The sequence below is a fragment of the Anthonomus grandis genome, chromosome 11, assembly GCF_022605725.1.
Source record: "Anthonomus grandis grandis chromosome 11, icAntGran1.3, whole genome shotgun sequence".
Taxonomy (NCBI): Eukaryota; Metazoa; Arthropoda; class Insecta; order Coleoptera; family Curculionidae; genus Anthonomus; species Anthonomus grandis.
In genome coordinates, this window is record NC_065556.1 from 3,433,147 (window position 1) to 3,457,203 (window position 24,057).

The following is a 24,057-nucleotide window of genomic DNA, read 5'->3' on the forward strand; positions in this document are numbered from 1 at the left end:
AAGCATTATTCTCTTACTAGTGGGTATGTTCACAAGTTGATTTACTCCTTTAATACAAGCTTCATTTACCCTCAAACTGTCTTCTTGTTTATTCCAAATCATTCCCAGAACAAGAGTGCCCGGTGGAGCATCAGATATATCACAGACCTGACTAGTATACTCGCATCCTCTTAAATTAAATTTTGCTTTATTCATAAGAACTGTCGACTCCCTAATAAACCTTTGGAGCTAACCAAGCTTCAAAGGTTCAAACTTCAATGGTTGCCACTAGCCAAAATGGGCTTCTACTCACTCCAAACACCACACGCCTAGGTTAGCGTTCTCGGGAGACCACTAATAAACGCTTAAAGCGCCTTTTACAGTGAGGTCATGACTTGATCGCTTGAATGACATGTCTTAAAGACGCTTATAGGCGCTTACACGTTAAGATATGGCTTTAGCTGTTGATGATTGTCAATGTCATTTGTCAAAAGAAATGAGATTAGTGTCAATGTCAAACCACTGTCGTGTTGACTGTGTTGTGTTCAAGATTTTTTTGTTTTGTATGATTCAGTTTACCATTTTTCCGTAGTTTAGCCATTTGTCGCGTGAATTTCCCCAATAATTTATTATTTTTTTATAAACCGCTTTGTAAATTTGCAAGGTGGTCACGCAAAATTTGTTGGAAATTATATTAAGAACGACATAATAGGTCAAGGCAAGCGGGGATATATTATGGTTTCTCCCATACTTTTGTGATAAAAAATTCCAAGTTTAGAAAAACTTTGAAGATTATGCTTGTAGAAAAAAGTTGATAAACAACAATATTCGACTAAAAATCCAATGGAATCCATCAGAAAGTGGTTATACAAGCCGAAGGTAAGCCTTTGTTTACTAGCAATTTCCTATATATTTCATAAGTTTTTTGCTTTGTTGCTAAAACTGCTTTAGCCTTCAAATTGCCTTATTTGATATGTTATCAGTAGCCTTATTTATTTGCACAATACATACTATTAAGTATTACCATATTTTAATTATATGGTAATACATTCTACCATATCAAATAAATATTATTAACATTGGAATAATAGGTTATAAGTTTTCCAATCAAGATCAAATCCAAATTTCACTTTTTAAGATGATATTCATATTTAATTCTTTCTCCTTTGATTTACCAAGCCATGGGCTTATTATTGGGAGAAAATGAAAGTAGATTTCTCTTCTATGTGGTTATATTTTCACTTTCTGCAAGTGGTTATATTTTCCTTTAATTTAAATTCATCAGTGCCTTTTTAAACCCAGTTTTGTTATGCTGTGCATGCTTTTTCTGACTCTGACTGAAATCTAGTTGAATCTTTATATCAAAATAACATTGGTTGCTTGAGTACACAAAATTCCAAATATTTCATAAATAATTTGGATTAGACCCACCATTGTTGCATTATTCCCAAATTAACCTCATACTGCTTTAATATTTAATTTGTTAGTACAACTGATTGAATTAGTGAATTACCTAAAATTAATCTACCAAATAAAAACCATAAACCTTGAGATGTTCAAATCAAAATCAATACTTCTTTCAAGGCTATCAAAATCAAGGGCATTAAGAACAGTTAAAGATTTCAACACCATCACATTCAGTGTGGCATGGCCAAGCATATGACTGTGTATATATATAAGCTAAATAAGATTTGAAAATTTGATGAATTGTATAAAAGAAAATAATATTGATATTTTAGGTAGTCTCATTAATCTAAATTTATTACAATTAACAATAAAATTTTTGTTAGTACAACCAATTAAATATATATTGTGTACATTCTTTGGGTGGTGATAGAGGAGACCTTAGGTGTTCCAGCATTGAGTACTTAAATCATTCAATATTACTTTTTTTGTGAATATGAGGGTGGTTTTGCCAGTAATTGTAAAAGTCCGATATAAAATATTTAAAAAACTGTATGGATATGTGTTTTGCTAAGTTAAAATTTAAACTTAGTTGTAATCTTCTCCCAATGAGAAAAAAATTATAAGTAAGAAGATGCTGTGATTTTGTGATATGAATAGACTCCTTTAAAGATTTTAAGGCAGTGGGAACTGTGGGTGTTCCTTTCCCGACTAAAATGGGAACACAATGCCTGGGAATCTTATGCATTTTGGCCCTAAACTATACAATCTAGATTCTCTAAACATCACACATTTAAATAATAGAAACCTCTTAAAAATCTCAATGTATCTGCGACAGAAACATTTCTTATATTGAATATATTATGTGTATATTTTTTTCTTTTTTATTTGTAACTGGGATAGATATTGTTTGTGACTAGGTTAGATATTAGGATACTTATTTCATTTTCTAGTATTTTCTAGTACAAAATAGTATTAACACACTATTTTGTGATTTGAGTGTTGAACCAATGATTTTAACCATAGGATTACCAACTAGAATCTAAAGAGTTCTAATTTCAATTAATAAGGAATTTTACTAAACAATATTATACAAGACCAAGAGGGAGCCGTCTTCATTGCAATGAGCCTGTGAATTAAGAAATTGAGGCAAGATTAAAAAAGGTCCATATAGCTCTATTTTGACCAACAAATGCTTGGGTTTCATCAATAATCTTGCCATAGAAGATTATGCTGACTGTAGATCTTGAGACATTCTATATTTCAATATTTTGATTTTACTTTTAAGGAGTAAAGCCCCTCTAAATGCTTAGACCAGTCCAGATTATCATAGATCATAGTTGCCTAAAATGACTTTTTGCCAGCTGGACAAAACTTGATTATTAATTAAAACCTGATCAGAATTCTCTGTATTTCTTTGTTTGGTAAAAATAGACAAAATTAAATAATAATAATGATAATAATATCCTTTATTGCCAACAAAATAATCTCCAATCACAAAGCAACATCAAGATGGTGCACCATTATAGTGCTGTGTATTATACAATTTAAAAACATAAAAAAGATAAAAATCAATCAATTAATATAAGCTTTATTGTCATAAGAAACCTTGTTGACAAAGCTTTAAAAAAAAAATGAACAACCCATAATATAGTAAGAATACAATAAAACTAGATTTAATATATAATACAAATAAACAAATTGCAATATTAATTCAAACTTAAATTTACATATACATTGATAAAATATTAAAACTTTAGGACCAGAATATTTAAAATCTCTGCTAAAAAGTACTATCCTATTTCATAGTAGCCTTTTGCAACAAGCAATTCTTTTACATTTTTTCCAAAGAGATTTTTATTATGAATCTCTTTGATATCTGCAGGAAGATGATTATACAGCTTTTTACCATCGAAAATAAAAGATTTTTCTATTGATCTACTGTTGGGTATAGGTAAAAAATTATATGTAATGCCTACTTGCATACTTAACATAATTAAAATATTAAAATTGAGTAATGAAATATAAAATATACTAAAAAAGATAAAATACAAACACACAAGATTCATCAACCAGACACTTTAGACACTCAAACAGACATTTATCTATAGAAATAGAAGAAAAAATACAACTAATAGTAATAATACCAATGCATTCATGTACCATAATATCTACCACATATTAAAACTATAGAGACCTTTTTCTTGGAGGAATTTCATTGTTTCCTCCGTAAACATTTATTTATTTATTTAATCACAGGATCAAGAGCTAAAAGCTACTTATAGATACCAACCTAAATACTAAGTAATATAAAGAATACTATTTTAAAAGGAATAAAGAACAACTAAACACTAAAGTAAAATCAATAAAAATAAATATAAATCATAACAGAAAAAGAGAAACAGGATGTTATGTGGATTTAAGTTTATTCATGATGAGTGTCCTAAATTGATTGAGGCTAGTCAAGTCAATATCTATATCTGAAGCAAATAAATTAAAATAATAGGAGAGTTTATATATGGATGAGTTTTTATAAAGGTTTGTATATGGATATGCCAAGTAAAACATTCTGGAATTAAGAGAATTTAATCTGTTTATGCCAAAGAGGACATGACAAAGAATATCAGAATAATCAGTATTGTTTTTCAATATTTTATAAGTAGTTACCGAGAATATCTTAATTCTCCTCTTACTCAAAGAGAACCTGTTAAACATGGACAATAAGTGTTCATTGTCGCAACCTCTAGGGGGATAAACACCAAATTTCCTGCAATACATACACTTCAGAAACATTTTGACACTGTTTATTTCTCTAATGCACTGTGGTAATTGGTTGTGTCATTGTCCACAACCAGTTTGTTGTTTAAAAACTAATATTGTGCTTTTTTTAATCTATCTAAAGAGAGGTCAAGGAGTTCTAAGAGACTAGCTGCTATTGTCAAAAGTTTTGAGTGGTCAGCAAAATTTACAAGGTATGATTGATGATTTAGTATCTCACTGGCTAAGTTATTTACATAAAAAAAATTGGTGCCATGACACTGCCCTGGGCAATTCTGCCATGAAGAATCTTTTCCTCTGAAAAGTACTTCTTTTCATCCCTCAAAATAATAAATACCTTTTGCGGCCTGTAAACTATGTAGGACTATTGATTTTAAAGATGGACCACATATGCCATACCTCTCCAATTTGTCAAGTATAATTTGATGGCTTATGCTATTAAAGGCCTTGGAAGAATCTAAAAATATACCCATACAGATGTTTCCATCTTCTCACCCTTTAAAATTTTCTTGACAAAATCATATGTGGCTGTTTCAATAGATCTCCCACTCAGGATACCATGCTGAAATTCACTTATTAGTTTCTCAGCATAGTCATTTTAGTTTCTTTTTAATTTTGCTGGAATAATCCGCTAGTACAAATAAAGCTAGGAATTGTATTTACAAAAATTTAATTCCAGGATCAGACTGTCAGTATCATTGAATTTTTATTTGCATAATTTTTTTTACAGAAATGAGTAAATAACATTACATTTTTAATAGAACTAAAATAAAACTAATTAAAATATTAAGTTAGTAAAAAAGAACATGGTATAATTAAAATTTTCTGCTAAAACAAAGCTTTGTGACAACACAAAGATTATACAAAGACAAAGCAAGAACATTAATTTTACTTATTGAACCACTTTATACAACACACTAAAATAAGATTCACATGTACCCAACTACTTGCTAATTAGGGATGTGAAAAGTCTAAAAGATAATTGACAACTTTTTTTCTTAAATTTTTGCCTAAATCTTTTTCTTAAAAACCTGCTCTAATTCGTTGCAAAATGTACAATGCTCAGCTTCTCCTCAGAATATGACTCTTATCGCAAAATCAAATATAAATTGGCATAGTATGTTGTTAGCAAAATATTTTACGGAAGAAAATCTTTCAACACCCTTAAAGAAAAGCAAGCAGAGTTTAATTTCTTCTATACATGTTCAATTTAGTTATCCCAACTCAAATTATGACCAATACAAATCCCCAAGAAACGAGTAGACCTTCACAATATTACACTCTGAGACAATAGTTCCTTAGAGTATTGCTCTTGGGATTAGGAAGTTATCAACCCTAAAAATATTGACTTGTCACAATTCAAGAGAAGCTTGTTGCCAACAAACCACCTAGTTGCTTGTTCCAATGTTCTGTTTGCCCTTAGAAGAAGACTCTCTAATGTCTAAAATATTTAATAATTTATTTCCCTTGCTAAAAAAACACCCTGCAGATTTAAACTTGGTATTTGTTTAAACTGTTTGTAAAATTGCAATAAATTATTAACAAAATAAATTAAAAATACATTTTTGTTGTTTGACAACGCAAATTTTACCCTGTGTAATGGAATGTGGATATTTGATGCCCCAGACATGGAAATTTTATGTATTAAGAACACCATAAATTGAGCCTCATCGGTGAACCAAATTTTAGAGAAAAGGTCTTTCTATCCGCTTGCATCCATTGCAAAAAAGCTCTCGAAAAAAAAAACTCTAGATAAATTTTCTATGTGAAGGACACACCATACACATGTTAGTGGTAATCTTAATTGAGCTCTTATTCTTCTAATAGTTGTCTTAGGATGTTCATTCACAATGTCGAAAACGTTTTCTTCCAAAGGTTCTTTATTTGGTGGAGTTCTCTCAATGTGAATATCAGAGTAGAAAGTAGTAGTCCATAAAGGGGAAACTGACCATTACCTCTTGATAACTAAAAATGTTTGGAAAAATTTCTTCTGTCTGGAAAAAGCCTTTCATATTCCTGGACCGCCGCTCTTCCATTAATGTGGCAATCCGTAATGATGTTTTTTTTTACAAGGGCAACAAATATTTCAATTTTCCAGTCTGAGTTTTAGTTTTACTGGTGTATTATGCAGGAAAAATTTGAAAAAGTATATAACTGTATATTCACAGAGCTAAAAGCACTTTTTATCCAAAAATAACAAAGCTACACTACATATTTGCATTAAAGTCATATTGACCAATTTAAGCACTCAATTCTTGTACCTCTATAGATTTTCCTTTGTCATGACCTTAAATATGTACAGTAGGTTCTGGAACACCCTGTATATTTTAAAAATGCTATTAGTGAAGCTTCACAAATATTTAACAATTTACCAGAAAATAAAACAAGAAATATCATATAGCGAATTTATTTAAAAAAAACCTAAATTTAACATTTAAACATCCATAATACCTCTCTGCCAATGTATTGAATTTCAGCAAAATACTATGAGCAGTTTTGAAATAATCAAAAAAAAGTATTTTAAAATTTTCATATTAAAGATATTCTGTATTTAAAAAAAAACATTATATGTGGGTATATAATTATTTATAAAATGAATATATACTTTACAGATGGTCTTCAAAATTAGCAGGATATAAATATTTCTTATCTTCTGTTTACTTTAAACATTAACTTAGCCTTAATTTAAGTGAACCTAATAAGCAGGATCTTAATTGTTCTTACAAATATTTATCAACATTATTTAAGGGACAGTTACTGTTTTTTTAAATACATAGGTACATACAGGGTGGCCATTTGAAAATGAAACAGAGCCTATTTTGGGTCCCTCAGAACATTTGCGAAAAAATCCTTGGACCCGTCAATTTTTGATTCAAGGGGGAACCATTTTTTTGCTAGTTTCGGGGTGACAAGGGCCCCCAACATTTTAAATGGAACGGGGGGTCGAGTGATACCTTATGTTGAAGGTATTTTTAGGTGGATTATAACCCTAAAGTTTTAAATCGTTACTATTTGCCTAGTCGATACAGGGGCTAATAAAGGTTACAAAAACATGTCAAAATTTTTTATAAAAAAAATGCTTGTAAATTTAGCAGTTGAATAAATACAAAAAATGTTGTTCTCCTACATTGTGAACCGTACTTTCTATTGTTTTTTTTTAATACCCGTAGGTATCTATGCCAATTCTGCAAGGGAAATCTTGGTTATTGTTGAGACTGTGATTATAGCAACATTTTGAAGTTTAATAGTGGTTGTCAATTACTGCTGTCAGATCATAGTGTGTCAAACAAATAGCTCTTTAAAGTTAGTTAGTTACAACATTGAGTGTGATAATGGTTTATTCACTTGCTGAAAGAGTTGAAATAATTTCTCTTTTCTTTGCGAACAATGAAAATGCTAATAGAACTGCCCAGGACTTTAACACACTACAACACCCTAATCGACAGGTCCATTGCAAGTACATTTTGGAATTGGTTCAAAAATGTAGGGAAACTGGGATTACTGTGGCTAATAAAAAGCGCGAAATGGATAATCCAGTGGTGAATGAAGCTTCAGAAGTAGCTATTTTAGGCCATATTGTGCAAGATCCTACACTGAGCACAAGGAAGTTATCAACCGTGTCTGGTATTAAGAGAAGCAGCATTCAGAAGATATTAAAAAAAACAAGTTTCATCCGTACAAAATACATCTCGTACAAGAACTAATAGCAGACGATTTTGATAAGCGAGTACAATTTTGTGAAACTATATCTGAACAAGCCGCCAATAATCCACACTTTCTATTTAATGTATGTATTATAAACGGTACTGTGAATTGTCACAACTGTCGCTATTGGGCTCATTCAAATCCCAGAATATTTCGTGAGGTGCATACACATCCTGAAAAATTAAATTGTTTGGACTGGCATTTTTGGTAAACATATCGTAGGCCCCTTTTTTTACCTGGCAATTTAATAGGAGAGATGTACCTGGAGTACTTGTTAGAAAATACAATTCATCCAGCATTAGTGGAGATACTATGGGTCCATTTAAAAACTAAAATTTATGCTAGTGAGCCAACATCGCTAGACAATTTGCGACAAAGAATAATTGATGAATGTCGTCAAATCACCCCAGAAATTTTGCAAAATGTACGGGAAACTTGGTTTGAACAAAACCTGTATTATTGTATGGAAGTCGAAAGCCAACATTTTGAACATTTACTTGATTGATTTTATCTTTAAGCCCTTTATTTAGAATTATACTTTTTAACATTTTTTTGTAAATTTTAATAGCCCCTGTATCGACTAGGCATATAGTATCGATTTAAAACTTTAGGGTTATAATCCACATAAAAATACCTTCAAAATAAGGTATCAGTCGACCCCCCGTTCCATTTAAAACTTTGGGAGCCTTGTCACCCCCGCTAGGGCTTTGCCCTCAGGGGGGCGAAACTAGCAAAAAAATGTTTCCCCCTTGAATCAAAAATTGACGGGTCCAAGGATTTTTTCGCAAATGTTTTGAAGGACCTAAAATAGGCTCTGTTTCGTTTTCAAATGGCCACCCTGTATATAAAATAAATTCTCATAAAAAAGGGCCAGAGTAAGAAAAAAGGGTCAGAAGAAGAATAAAGACATTTTTAATGTAAAGAATTGAAATAAAAGGTCTTTGAAAAAAGTATTACCTTGGTATGACTTTGGGGGTTAATATTTTAGGTCATTTGAAAGTTAAGGTAATTTTCTTACATTGAATTCAAATCAAAATAAGCTTTATTGATATGAACAAATATTTGTAACAAAGCAACTTAAAATTAAGAAAAAAACAGAATAAAAACATTAAAAAAGAAATGTATACAAAAAAGGTATACAATACATATATACTGTAGACTCCACAAAACATTAAGCATAAAACCTTCAAGGTTATAGTAGGCCTTTTCTGTCAGATATTTTTTAAGCCTATGTCTAAAGCATTTGAGTGTTTCTAAGGTTTCTAATGTTGCATGGCAGGTGATGAATACCTTTATAAAAAAATGATTTCTGAATTAGAGCAGACAAATGGGTAGTTGTAGATTTCCCCTCTGTTGTGTCACATACCTGGGGTCCCCTGCCATATATTTATGCCTATTTTTGAATATGATGCTTGCAACTTCCAGTATATACACACAATTTCGGTATATAGTCAATTTATAGTTGTTATCAAGTATGACACGAAGAAATCTACTCCTAAATGTCAGGATTTTGGTCTTATTGAGGTTTAATGACAGGCTATTTGAGACAAACCAGTCCTGTATCCTTTGGAAGTCCATCATCAGAGTCAGATGCAAGCACACACTATTTGGTCCATGCCAAAGAATTGTGATGTAATCGGCAAACAAGGAAATTTAGCCCTTAATGTCCAGATTTGTAAGATCATTACATAAAAAAGAAAAAGAATTGGACCCAAGCCAGATCCCTGTGGTACCTCCCCAGGTTATCTTGTGATTTTCTGAGATCTCAGAGCCCACAAAAACTCGCTGATGACGACCCTCCAGATAAGAACGGAACCAAGAATGTGCTACGCCTCTAAAATGGCTAACACCATCAAATGCCTTTGAAAGGTCACAAAAGACTGCTTCGGAAACACCACCGCCATTCATTTGGGCATATAGATCATTCAAGAAATTGTAAATGGCATCATCGGTATTGCGGCCCTTTTGAAAGCCATACTAAAAATTACTAAGGAAGTTATTCGATTTGAGGTAAGACATCATGTGAAATGTTACCAGTTTTTCAATCAACTTTGATAGTGTGGAAGGAAAAGCAATAGACCGAAAGTTAGATCAGAATCATTCAGATTGCTATCCTTATGAATAGGAATCACTTTGGCGAACTTCAAACAACCCGGATCGGCACCTTCCATTGTCCATGACACATTGATCGCTTCAGCAAGAGACATTAGAGCCATATCCGGCAAGTTAAGTAAAATCTTGACCGTGATGATGAATTTTTGTTTTTCATCAAATTTAAAACCTTTATTACTTCTTCCATGTCAGTAGGTAAAAAGAAGAACGAATTTTGAACTATTGTATTTGTAAAATAGCTTAGTGGTTCAGTTGTTGGAGTAAGGTTTTGGGCTACCGTACACAAGAAAGTATTGAGTTCGTGAGGTTAATTTTTGCATTTGCAGCAGGTTTGTAGTTATTTTATTGCGGATATCCTTCACTATGCTCCAGCACTATGTCTGTCGGCTTATGTGAACTCTCATTAAATCGTTGAGAAAAGTGGGATTTTTTACCTAATCTGATAAGACGCCGATATAATGAACGATACGAATTGAAGTACGAATGAAATACTTGGCAGTTAGTATGCAGAAATGCAGATTTTTTGACGAGATTTTAAACCCTCTTGTTAGCCAAGACTTTTTCGATCTAGACTTTGATGTAAGCTTTACAATGGGAAAAGCAACATTAAATAGTTGCAATACTCTCGCATGAAAATGAGGGACTGAGTCATGCAATACACCTGGGTTTTTCTAGTCAAAAGTATATGTAGTTAATTGCAGTGGACGAATATTTAGTCACTCGAGTTGGTGAGTCCACATGCATTTTCAAGTTAAATGAACTAAACCTATTGCATAAACAGAGAGTCGAGGCAAAGTTTATATCCTCGTAATTTACGTTAAGATCTCCAAAAATGGCTAACACAAGATGTACCACATGACTGATATTAATGAAAAAGTTGACTTTTTTAAGAGAAACATTTTGACAATCATAAATAGGCAGGCACCTATTAAAACTAAAAAAATCAAGGAAAAACCGTTTTGTCCTTGGATAACACAAAATATAAACACTTTAATGAAACTCAAGGACGGTGCGCATAAAAAAAATTTAAAAACTAAATGTCCAGCGCATTTGCAGTATTATAGAGAACTAAGAAATTACACAAAACATGCTCATTAGAAAAAAATTACTTTTTTTAATGAACTATCAGATAAAAAAGGAAAGAGTAGCAGACTAACTTCATCTCACAAGAAATAAAAATCAAAATTCTATACCATCTAATCTATTGAATCCAACCGAAATTCATACGTTTTTTAATAATATTAACGCCCTTCCAGATACAGTAAGTAGAGAGGCAATAGATTCTATAAAAATAATCTAGCTTGTAATGAAGTGTTAGCATTTAAGCTTCTTGAATATTCTATTTTAACGAAAATAATCTCTTCAATAAAATCCAATGCAGTGGGACTGATGATATCTCAATTAAGGACATTAAACTTTGTTCTCGATTTTGCTTAAATCCGTTATTACATATAATCAATGAGTGCATATACTTAAGCAAAAATATCCAAATTTATGGAAAAAACAATAATCAAACCTATTGCAAAAAATTCAGTACCTAAAGAATACAAGGATTTAAGACCAGTGAGTATATTGCCTGCAGTGTGAAAAACATATTTATAACCAGATTTCTAATTTTGTTGAAGTCTATAATTTAATTTCCGATTGCCAGTCAGGATTTAGAAAGAATTTTAGCACATCAACATGATTAGTTAAAATATTAAATGACGTAAGAGTGAATGAAGAGTAAAATCAAAACGACATGTGTGGCCCTGCTCGACTTTAGTAAAGCTTTTGACACACTTAACCACAAGATGTTGTTGGCTAAACTAAGATATTTTGGAACCTCTGAATATTGTATTAACTTCTTCAAAGAATATCTATGTAATCGTAAAAGTTGTGTTATGACAGTCCAACAGTTAGAAAAACAATATTGAGAGTTTAGGCAATCAAATCAAGGCATACCTCAGGGTTCTATACTATCACCCCCATTTTTTTCACTCTACATGGCAGACATGTATAAAGCTGTAAAACATTCCACATTACAGCAGTATGCTGACAACTCACAATTGTATATTCCAGTTTCTATTGAAGATATGAATAATAATTCATTTCAACGTAAGTTTCAGTTCGATTTAATGAATCTAGAAAACTACGCAAAAAATCATAACCTTAAATTAAATGCTGAAAAATCTAAAATTCTTTATTTACTAAGTTTACAAACTTGCTAAAAGCTTCCTAATCCTAGATTTTACGATACTAGTAGTTATTTGGTTAAGCTTAAAATACGATACAGAATCCATTTTGATTGTACATAGGAACATATTTCATATCATCAAAGAAAAACTAAAAAAAGAAGAAAAGAAAAGGCAAGAACTAACATAAAACAAGAATTAAAAAAAATCTCATCAACAGATACATAATTAATTTTAAATATTAAAATGAGTTGTTAAAATACTATTCAATGCTGTAAAAAAAGCTTTTGATAAGATTAATGTATTTAGTTCCCTTCTAATCTTTTCAAGGTCTGTAACAGATTATATAGTTTTATAGTATAGTATTAATATTAGAAAAATAGTCATCAAATCAATTCTAATGTGATAATCTAATAAAACTCTACACTAAACAAAAATGTAAACATAAACACTGAAATGTCAACAGACACAAAAATAATAACAATACATGCCTTAGATAGTCCATAAAAATTTAGTTCTGTCTTTGGCTGGTGAATAATGTCGAAAATTCCTAATGGATCCCATGTGCGAGAATAATGAAATACCATCAATTGTTAGCAGAACTGGGCAAAGCAGCCGTTTAAAAGTTGGAGTGGAATTTCTTTGTTTGAGGCTCCCTGTACTGAGAAATACTTTTCTCGTTTTCGTAGTTATTTCCAAAACAAAAGTCCCCATATGATGATATAACATTTACCATGAGCGGGCTACTTTAAATCGTAAAAATGTGACCAAATAGTGGCGCCTTGGAAACATACGTCTAGTATGTATTTCGGATGTTGACTTTATTATATAGATATTATACCTATAATATCCCATATAGAAACCATATAATGTCATATCTTAATGACAAAAATTTATTAAATATGACAAATAGACGAAGGCATCATATGTTTAACTTTATTTATCGAATTACAAAGGCAAACTTGCGAGAGCAATTTTGAGAATGAACACATGACGCGAAACAATATTTTTTGTTGTGCACGGCATACAACCGCATCATTTTAGCGCTCTTTTTGCAGGTGTTAAAAGAAAGAAAGAAAGAAAGAAAGAAAGAAAGAAAGAAAGAAAGAAAGAAAGAAAGAAAATGTGCTATATTACATAAGACAACAAAATCTTGTGTACAAGCATCCTAAAAAATTCCAAATTCACTTTAAATTTCAAATTTCAAACAAACATAACATCTAAAACACTTTACTATAAAATGTACACACATTACCAAAATTAATCATAACAAAACATATTGAGAAAAAAAAAGCATCTTTTTGATAAATTTCATTAAAAAATAAGTAAAGCTGTCAATAAAACAGAATTTAGAAGAAGTAAATTAAATTATTTAACAGGAAACAAAACTAAAACACTAAAATGATGTCAGAGCACAGGTTAAAAGGTATCATTAAAAAAATCGTCAAGGCTATAATATGCCCTGGATAATAAAAGTGATTTTAATTCCTTTTTGAATCTCTTAACTTCTAAAATTTGTCTGATACATAGAGGAACATGGTTGTAAATTTTTTTGCTAAGGAATATAAGTGACTTCTTGGTGAGGGAGGATGTAGGGTTTGGTAAGGGAAAATCGTTAACCTGGCGAGTCATATGACCAGTGTTAGAGGGAGGTTTAGGACATTTATGAATGTGGAATTTTTCATTTGTTTATGTGGAATAGTGTCCATCCAGCATTAAACAACTATCTTTAAACATATTTTCTAAAAAAATTAAATCTTAATTGCTAGTTGAACAAAGAATAGGTTAATTAACATCGGGTACAAAATAGGGTAAAAATGAAAACAAATTAAAAAAAAAACAAAAAAAAAAATCATTGTCAATGTATACATTTCTTGGTCTAGAAAACATTACACAAAATTCAAGCGCGGTTTCTTTTATGAGATAGTCATGTTTATTTATTTATTGGAAAGAACTCGGCTCCAAAAACAAAATATCCCTAACCAGAATCATATAGTCTCCGTGAGACACTCGAGTCCTACAATACTTAGGTATTATTGCATAATTAGGTAGATATATCAGTTCATTCGTCTTTACCCAGTGTTCTGTTAGTAAAATATTGTTTGGATTTTTCAAATCATTAAAAAAAATAGCTCAGAAGTTTTATTACACAGTGACTGAATATTAAGTTCATTAACAGAAGAGAATATTCTTCTGTGTGGTTAGATTGAATTGAATCGTTTATATGATTAGTGCAAGCAGTTAAGAGTATCTTTTAGCTGGTCGTTGACGAATAAGGAGACGAAAACAAGCCTGTTCTAGAATCCTTAGAGTAGGATTTTTTAACAAATTTGAAGACTGAAAATTTAGATCGCACACATCAATCAGGCAGAACGTCATAAGGTTTTTGTCGGTAGGACCCGGTACTATGCATATGGGACAAGGATGGCATCAATAAGGGATGACATTCTCTCATTCTGAGTGGCTTTAAGTAGATTAAGAACACGTCGATTTGTTGTAAGAGGTGGTCCAATTATGATAACATTAGTGAATTTGAATTTTCAATAAATTTAAGTTATTTTAAGTTTTTGAGTAAAGATATTTTTATAATAATAATAATAAAAATAAGCTTTATTTCCAACAGGTTACAAATACCCAGTTACAGGAAAATCAATTAAATATATAAATGTACAAGTACAAATGCATGAACTACATTAGATCCAGACAACTAAACTATAAAAGAATTGCTATATAAAAAAAAAATTGTGAGTTTGAGAAGACAATAAAAAATGAACACTAATTTAGAATAAGAATTAACTAAAATCAAAACATAATAAGTAGAAAAACATAAAAAAAATAAATGTATTCAAACTAAGAACTAAATAACCTAGCCTCCCCCACCGACCATACACAGGTGACACAAAATAAGTGCCAGATTGTCATGGTAAATATATCAAGAATCAGCAATAGTGTTAAAGTTTTGACACATAAAGTGAATAGGACTCTGGTACAGAATGTTGGATCTGGCTGTTTCCAAGTTAAAAGCTGGACACTGTCTAGATCCTAGGCATGGTATATGAAAGGAAATCCTTTGAAAAAGGGACGGGCAGTAAATTTTATGGTTAAGTAAATTAAACAAGAATTTCACCGAATGCATTTCTCTCCTCTTCGCAAGTGACTGTTCAGTATATCTAGAGAGCAGCAGGTTATGGTCAAACCCCTTGGAGGATAGACTCCATCATCCTTAAATGCCAAACATTTAAGGAGTCGCAGTTGGACTGATTCCAATAGGTGAATGTGCTAGTTGTAAATGGAAGACCAAATGAGGGAGTTGTAGTCCAGCCTGGATCTAACAAGTGAATAGTAGAGAGTTTTGGCAGTGTTCAAAAAAAGTTTGCAATTTCTAATAATAAAGCCCAACATCCGAGTAGCTCTAGATAGAGTATTTTCGATGTGAGAGATGAAAGAAAATTTTTGGTCAAAGGTGACTCTAAGATCCAACAGGCAGACCTTGCCAGAGACTCTCCATTGACTGAGTAATTAAAGATAACTGCACCTTTGGTTCGAAAGTAGCTGGTCACATTCAATCATGAATCTGCACCAATGGTGTACAGTATTGATGTTCTCTTGCAGTTGACCACAATCAGCTATACAGTTAACTCTATGGAAAAGCTTTAGCTCATCAGCATATGCTAACCGAGGGCAACTGAGGGTGGAGATCAAGTCATTAGCGAAAACATTAAAGAGAAGGGGGCCCAAGATAGAGCCCTGAGGGACTCCAGAGGAGAAAAACAAGCAGATCTAAAGGCTTTGACCATTACAAACTGAGAGCGGTCAACTAAATAGGAGTTAAAGAGCCTTATCAAGCGCTCGGAGAATTCAAACTGGCGTTCAACTTATTTAATAGGATGAAGTGGTCAATTTGGTTAAAAGCCTTTTGAAACTATGTGTAGATAACATCGATGTGACCTCTATCATTAAGTGCTTCACACTCAAATTGAGAAAAGAATGCTAGGTTTGTACTACTTTATTGACCAGAAAAGAAGCCATGTTGATTGGTGGCCTTTCCTATCAGGAAAATTTCCTATCGGAACTTTCCCAACTGTTTAGGCGCCATGGACGGTAAACATGTTCGGATAGCTCCACCGCCTAACAGCGGGTCCTACTTTTATAATTATAAAGGTAGTCATAGTCTAGTATTGTTAGCAATGGTCAATGCAAATTATGAATTTGTTATGTGTCATTTTGGCACTAATGGTAGAGTATCCGACGGAGGATTTCTGGAAAATACATGGTTTTAGGACAAACTGGTAAACCATAAGCTAAAAATACCTGCTCCATCTAAAAGCAAATAATCAGAACGCCCGCTTGCCTATGTATTTGTTGGCGATGAAGCTTTTGCGCTTAGAGACGATTTTTTAAAGCCATTGGCCCAAAAACAACTTAATAGCGACCGCAGAATCTTTAACTACCGTTTATCCAGATGTCGACGAATTGTCGAAAATGTGTTTGGGATCCTAGCAGCCCATTTCAGGATTTTTCACACAGAAATAAACCTGAAGCTGGAAAGTATTGAAAAAGTGGTATTGGCATGCTGTGCGTTGCATAACTTTTTACGAAGGAATACTGCTACTAGGTACAGCCCGCCTGAATGTCTTGGTAATGAAGATTTGGAATGTGGTGAAATTCTACTTGGTTTGAGGGCAGGACCAAACGGTTTTGTGGACTTACAGCGTGGCCAGAATAGAAATGCTATGACTTCTGCCAAAGAAGTGCGCGAACATCATGGAGTATTTTTGTAATGAGGGGAGGGTCTCTTGGCAAGACAAGTTTGTTTAAAATGTTATTATTTCTATTTGTATTAGAGTAGCCTAACTATTATACTTAATAAGCTGGCACAGTTATGTAAAACTTGTAAGTATACGTTTACAGCAATAAATTTATAAGAACTGCTAAAACTAATAGTGTATTTTTATCACCCAGCGCAGCGATCTGTAGGGTCAGGGGGGGTACAGTGTTACACGGGGTTTATAGAAGCCCATATCTTTTTATATGTCCAGTTTAGGGAACAAATATTCAAAATTTACAGGAGAAAACAAAAATCCAATAAAAAATTGGGGTCTCCATTTGAATTTTTGAAATAAGAAAGTAGGACCACGCCAGGCCTTTCCAAAGCACCTTATAGACAAAATCAATGTGGTTTTAAAAAATTTATTTAAAACCATTAGGTACATGTTTGTATTTAACGTTTTTGTCTACAGTGTGAAACAAAAAAGTTAAAGGGGGAGACAATTTATAAAAAAACACCCTGTACATACATATCATAATCATATACCTAATATCTATGAAACTCCTAATAATAATAATAAGTTTTATAGATATATGATACATATACATACCTCAGAATTACTTTCATGTGCATCTTCGTCTTATATTTCCAACACCTCTTCTAGTCGTCTCGTGATCAGTCAAAAATATCAAGTTGTCGTAGTACCAAAGGTGTGGTTTGTATGTATCCTCTGAGCCAGCACCAGATTTCAAAGAGTCTTTTACCTTTTTTAATTCCTTTCAAAACGCGCCCCACAAGGAATCAATTTTTTGTTTTACTGATTTTACTGTTGCTTCAGCATCCATTTCTTTGTATTTCATTAGCAATGCTTCATAAGCCTTATTTTTTTTATTCGATCATGGTATTCTGCCGATTTAACTTTCCACACGCAAGGAAATGACCGATAAAGTTCTATAAACTCTAGTACAAAGTCTCTGTTCCACTGTCGTATATCGGACATTTTTTTAAACCATAAAACAAAACAAGTCTAACTAAATCAATATAAGCCAATAATCAAAAATAAACAAGAAAAGACAGCTTGAACAGAACGTCACTGTCGCTGAAATATGCCTGACCAATCAAACTGTTGACGCCACACACCTCGTGTTTACCCGAACGGTTAGCACGATAACCGACAAAAATCAATCCTTGCCTAAAATTTTGGAACGACGAGGAAAAACGACGTTCTCGTCCATACACCTCGTTTTTATGACATTTTTACCCGTACGGTTTTAACCGTTGGTTAAAAACGACAGAAAAAAACGAGGTGAGTGGGGCCCTTAAGATCCCTAATTTCAGGGCATTGCTTTTTGATAGGATGTTCAATAAAGCTACTGTTTCCGTTCCAACGCGAAGCGCAAATAAGAAAAATCCTGAGTTGATCCTGCAAAGACTTGATTTTCTCGGAAATTTTTCGAAAAAAAGTTTTCTATCTTATTTATGTATATTAATTGATGTCACAACTGATTTTAAATTATCAATTTTTATTACAGAAAGATGACAAATCTCTGCTAGCCCAATTCTTCTATGCTGATGAAGAACTAAACAAAGTGGCTAACGAACTAGACAGTTTTGATGGCAGAAAAGACCCGGAGAGATGTACAACTTTAGTTAATCAACTTAGACAAGCCCAGGATTATGTTCTGATAATAATCAATGCAATTATGGATGCGGTAATTGGAGATGAGAGAGCTAATAGAGGCTTTAGGGTTAAATTTCCCGAGGACGTTCTGCAAGATAATTTGGCAGGGCAGTTATGGTTTGGAGCAGAGGTAAGACAAGCTTTTTCTTAAACTAATTTTCGTGTAATCAATGTAATTGGACAAACAAAACCAAGTAGACATAAATTACCTGGACTGTTCTAAGGCTTTTAATCGATTTCATAAAGTTTTTTTTGAAAAAAAACTTCAAAGCTATCGTTTTTCATCTGATTTTAACTCCTTATTTGAAAATTATATGTTAGGCAGAAAACAATATGTTTTTCACAGGGGCTTTCGTTCACATAAATATATTGCATCTTCGGGGGTGCCACAGGGCTCTAACTTGAGACCGTTATTCTTTCTGGTATTTATAAATGATTTAATTACTATCCTTATCGATAAGAAATTCCTATTTGCTGATGATCTCAAGATATTTTCCACTATCGTAAACATAAATGATTGTTATTCCTTGCAGAGCGACTTGAATTGTGTTGGTTGGTGGTGGACTAATAACAAATTAAATCTTAATGTCTCGAGTGCTTACTTTTTTACGGAAAAAACATCCAATTGAATTTAAATATGGTTTATCAACAAATCTAAACCAGTATGAATCCATTTCGGATCTAGGTGTACTTTTTGACCCTAAATTAACCTTTGTGGATCAGGTGGAGTCCGTCTCTGATCGCGCTAGTAGGGCACTGGGTTTTATAGGGCACAACTGTCGGGGTTTTAATAACATAGAAGCCATAAAAACATTATTTTTAAGCTTTGTAAAAATAATGTTCTAAACTTGAATATGCTTCTGTTATATGGAGCCCTTACTATGAAATTCATAAGTATTCCATGGAAAAAATTCAACGAAAGTTTCTTAAGTATCTATCCTATCAAGTTGATGGTTTTTACCCTCCACAGGGCATTTCATATAATCTGCTTTTATCTCGATTCTCCGTGGAATCTCTTGAATTCAGGAGAAATAAAGTTTCAGTTGTGTTGTTGCATCGAATTCTGCGTGGGGATATTGACTGTTCTGAATTGCTAGATGAATTACATTTTTATGTAGCACGATTAAATTCTAGGAATACTAAAACCTTCTAATGTATCAAATCAAATACGAATATACTCTTATATGCACCCCTGTATGTAATGTGTAATAACGCTAAAGAATCTCACAATAATATTTCATTTATTTCATTATTCGTAATATTACACATAGTGCTTTTACAAGTCAATATAAACGGTAATATATAAAATGCAATTTAATGATTTAAAACTAAAGTATTAACTAAAATTAATAAATAAAAATTATATACGCACATATACAGTAAGATTCTAAAATTTATATAGAATTAAAATCTACAGAGACTCAATTTAAAAATACTTATAATAGACACACAATATTTATAAAACAGTTAAGTTAGGTCATTAAAATTGTTATTTAGGCACTCTTCAAATGAATAAAAAGACTTTTTTAATAAATAGTTTTTAAAATTTTTAATGCTCATGTGCCCGGTCTGTAAAATAAGGCAAGTCATTTACATAAATAAGGAATAAGAGTGGGTCTAGAACGGATCCCTGTGGTACTCCATGATGTAATGGCTGTTTATCAGATACACTAGCATTGTATGACACATATTGGAGTCAGCCATACAGGTATGACCTGACAAAGGCAATGCTCTCTGAATGAAAGTTGTAGTAACAGAGCTTGCTTAATAAAATTTCATAAGATACACAGTCAAAGGCCTTTGTCAGGTCAAATAATGAAGCATAGGTGTCGAAACCTTTTTCCAGACCCCCTTGATGAAAAATCCACCAAACTCTCAATAGCCAATGCAGTTGACCTGCTACTCCTGAAACCAAACTGACCCTGCACAAGGAGATTGTTATTTTCAAAATGTTGGTACATTTGATCCTTCATGAGTGATTCCAGAATCTTTGAGAAAATTGGCAACAATGATATTGGGCGGTAGTTTGACACATCATCAACTGAACCTTTGTTTTTATATATTGGTATCACTTTAGCCACCTTATAGGATGTAGGAAAAATGTTTTCTTTTATGCAGGCATTTAAGAGATTTGTCAATGGATAAATGATAATATTTTTAATTGTTTTAATGAGTTTAACGTTAAAATCAAAACAGTCTTTGCTCTTTTTATTTTTAAGAGAGTTTATTTTATCTCTAACCACATTGAAAGTCACCTCATGAAATTTAAAAGAGTCAGTGGTAAATCTACCAGGAGTTAAAAATTTAGAAACATTGTTTGTGGGTGTAGGTAATTCTGAGACTATACTTTCTGCAATGTTAACAAAAAAGGTATTACAAGTTTGAGCAGTTTGATTTGTTGAAGAAATAGATGTAGCATTTTTTGAACTAATTAAACTCCACATTGCTGCCTGCTTGTTTTCCGAGCTCCTAATAAAGTTTTTGCAGCTTTTTTGGCTTTGCACAGCTCTCCCCGATAGGACTTTTTATACTGAGTTAACTCTTGCTTATAAACCATAGTAGGGTGCTGCAAATGAATACCATGTATGTTTCCCTCATGTTCCTAAGATGTTCATTAAACCATGAAGGTTTGTTTTCTTAAGGGGCCCGATTTAAAGATTTTAGATTCAATAGGGAAACTTTTCTCCATAGCATTACCTATTAAACCGGTGAAGGTTTCACATCTGCTGTTTATATCTTGATTGGTATTGAGAATGGAGTTAAAGTTAATTGATTCGACAGCATTGTAAAAATTGAACAAACCTCTGTCAGTGATTGGCCTGTAATTCACCCTAACGCCCCCCCCCCCCTCCCAACCTGCTCCAATGACTTAAACGTAGACACAATTCCTGTATGGTCCGATAAAGCATCAAGATAAATTGGCTCAGAATAAAGCTATTTACGTTAATATTTGTAAAAATATTATCAAGACAGGAACTATGCCTAGTGTTGAACTGTACAGTTTTGTACAAACCATATAAAAGTAGCAGGTCCACAAGGGGCGCTACCCTAAGGTCCGCAGAATCCAGGAAATGCACGTTGAAGTCTCCAGTTAAAATGATATTTTTTGAAATGTCAAGTGAATCAAAAACACTGGTCAAAATCTCTAAAAATTTATTGTAATCCCCGCTGGGAGACCTGTAAAGAGTGACAAGATAGGTATTGAGAGACGTTAGAAAGACTCCAGAGACCTCCCAATTCACCTCCTCAGATAGCCGGGACACCTGAAGCTTGGCATCCTCAACATCATCTCTCAACAACACTGCAACTCCGCCATGAGGCCTCACAGTCCTGCAAAAAGCCGCAGAGACCCTGTACCTAGTAAATGTTAGTGAGGATAGTTCCGCAGATACAGGCCAGTGTTCATTCAAACAAATACAACTATAATTACCTTCTTTGAAGAGTACCTCAAATTCTAACATTTTTTTTACGAATACATTGTACATTTGCATGCAAAATCTTTATTTCTGATTTACAATCTAATTTTTCATTTGGTTTACCTGATTCTGGGGAGGAGCATTTCCATTCCGGCGCTGTACATTCAAAAAATGGTTCACAACAATGCCTGTCGGACACAGGTTGGCATTGAGATATTCATTTTTCTTTCCATAGGGAATCTCCAGTTTGAAAGAGCTTTTTCTGGTAAGCTTTGTCTTCATTTTGTCACATCGGCAACCTATCTCCAAGTGATTGTCCCGCAAGAAGTTTACTATATCGCTTTCCCGGTGGAACATCGACCGAATCGTCCGATCGAAGTGCAAATTATAAAGTTTTGAGAAAATGATGTTTTAATATTTTTTTAGATATCTATGTTAATTTTTTGTTAAATAATTTAGCAGAATTTTGTTGCAAATAATTTCGAGGTTAAGAATAATCTTAATAAATAATTCTGCATAATCCTTTTCACTTTTTTTGGAAAATCCTCATTTCTACCCCCCTCTTTTTAAAGTCTCCTTCCAATTACGTCATTGTTTCTCTAGAATCTATTTATGTAATAATACTTCTGACAAAATTTGATGAGAAGATCAAATTTAAGTCTGCAATTTTATGATCACAATTTCAAAAAATAGGTACAGAAATAATGTTTTACTACTAAAGAAAAAACAAAAAAGAAAGTAGAGTGGTTTATTAAACAACAAATTAAATATAAAAGTATTTTAGTACCTACTAAGAAAGGCAAAAAAAGTTTAAAACAAGGGAACAAAGAATTTATAGTTCTAAAACTTAAACTAAAAAAAATAACTTACTAAAAATATTAAAATAACGTATTAAAAAACGATTCATAATAATTGGGAATAATATTCGCCGTCAAAAGACTTTGCAAATCTATTCTTTTATTGTTAGCTATTGGCATTTTTGCGACGTAAGCTGGTTTTCTAATGATATTTTTAATATTGTTTGCCTCTAGAGAGCGCCTTGATCCGATATTTCTGCTTTTGGCTTGCTTCCAGTCCGTTTCCTTATAACGGGTTTTGTAGAAATATACATCACTATCTTTTACAAAGCGTATTATTTTTATCTCTGAAATTTTAATTTGTTCCCCGTTATCGTTTTTCTGGCAATTAAAACCTATGTCAGAATTCAATTTCTTGATATCAACAAAATCTTTAAAACCTAATTCTTTCACATTTAGAGGATTGCCTTTCTTTTTTGAAGCCCGGATTAGTGGAACAAGTTGGTGAGGAACATAAATAGGTCCGGCTTTCTTGGCTCTATTTACTGATTTCTCGATTATGCTATGAATAGTGTCTCCTTCGTTCTGAGTGTGGCCCCTTATAAGGTATTTGTGAGTGATGGAACTGATGGGAAGTGTTTGAACGGCATAGAGATACATTGCAAAAACATAGCTGAAATAAAATACGATATTAAAGTATTTATTAGTTATTATAAAAAAATACCGGTTCTTCTGCTGACCACAGCAGTTATCTGAGTAGAACACTATATCGGCACCAGGTCTCTTATTTGCAATTTCTTCAATAAACATAAGAACGCATGAGCCAATTTCAATAGCACCTCGTTGTCCAAGACCTTCGTGCCAGAAAAAGTATATCGTATTGTCATTACTTACGTCGGTTACCTATAAAAACCATTCTATTATTAAACAAAATCATATCAACAATTTTATTATTATTACCGTAAAATTATAGCAATTAAGCCTGGATTTATAGAAAAATGCAGATGATTGTCCCATTGGAACAGGCAATACTGCCTGTAAGTCATAGACTGCAAAAATTGTGTTTGAACCTTCTTCCTTGGACTTTTTCTTATCCGCATCCTTTTCAACTCTACTTAATTTTTTTCCTCTTGATGATTGATGTAAGCATTTTCTAGCCGCTTCTTATCTTCTCCAGAGGCATTCTGGTATCCCTCACATAAGTCGCACATATCTTTTTTTGGAAAAAAAAATCCAATATTAA

General features: G+C 32.6%; 1 protein-coding gene across 2 annotated transcripts in view; it reads left to right on the forward strand.

Annotated features, from left to right (window-relative positions):
* Positions 1-492: 492 nt before the first annotated feature.
* Positions 493-24,057, forward strand: part of LOC126742158 (lateral signaling target protein 2 homolog) — an 84,907-nt gene continuing 61,342 nt past the window's right edge. For both annotated transcript variants that reach the window (XR_007662498.1, XM_050448734.1), the window contains exons 1-2: positions 493-858; positions 18,453-18,731. Coding sequence is in view for 1 of the 2 variants with exons in the window: in XM_050448734.1 (XP_050304691.1) it covers positions 823-858; positions 18,453-18,731 (315 nt within the window). In the remaining variant the exon portion in view is untranslated. The remainder of the gene's footprint in view (positions 859-18,452; positions 18,732-24,057) is intronic.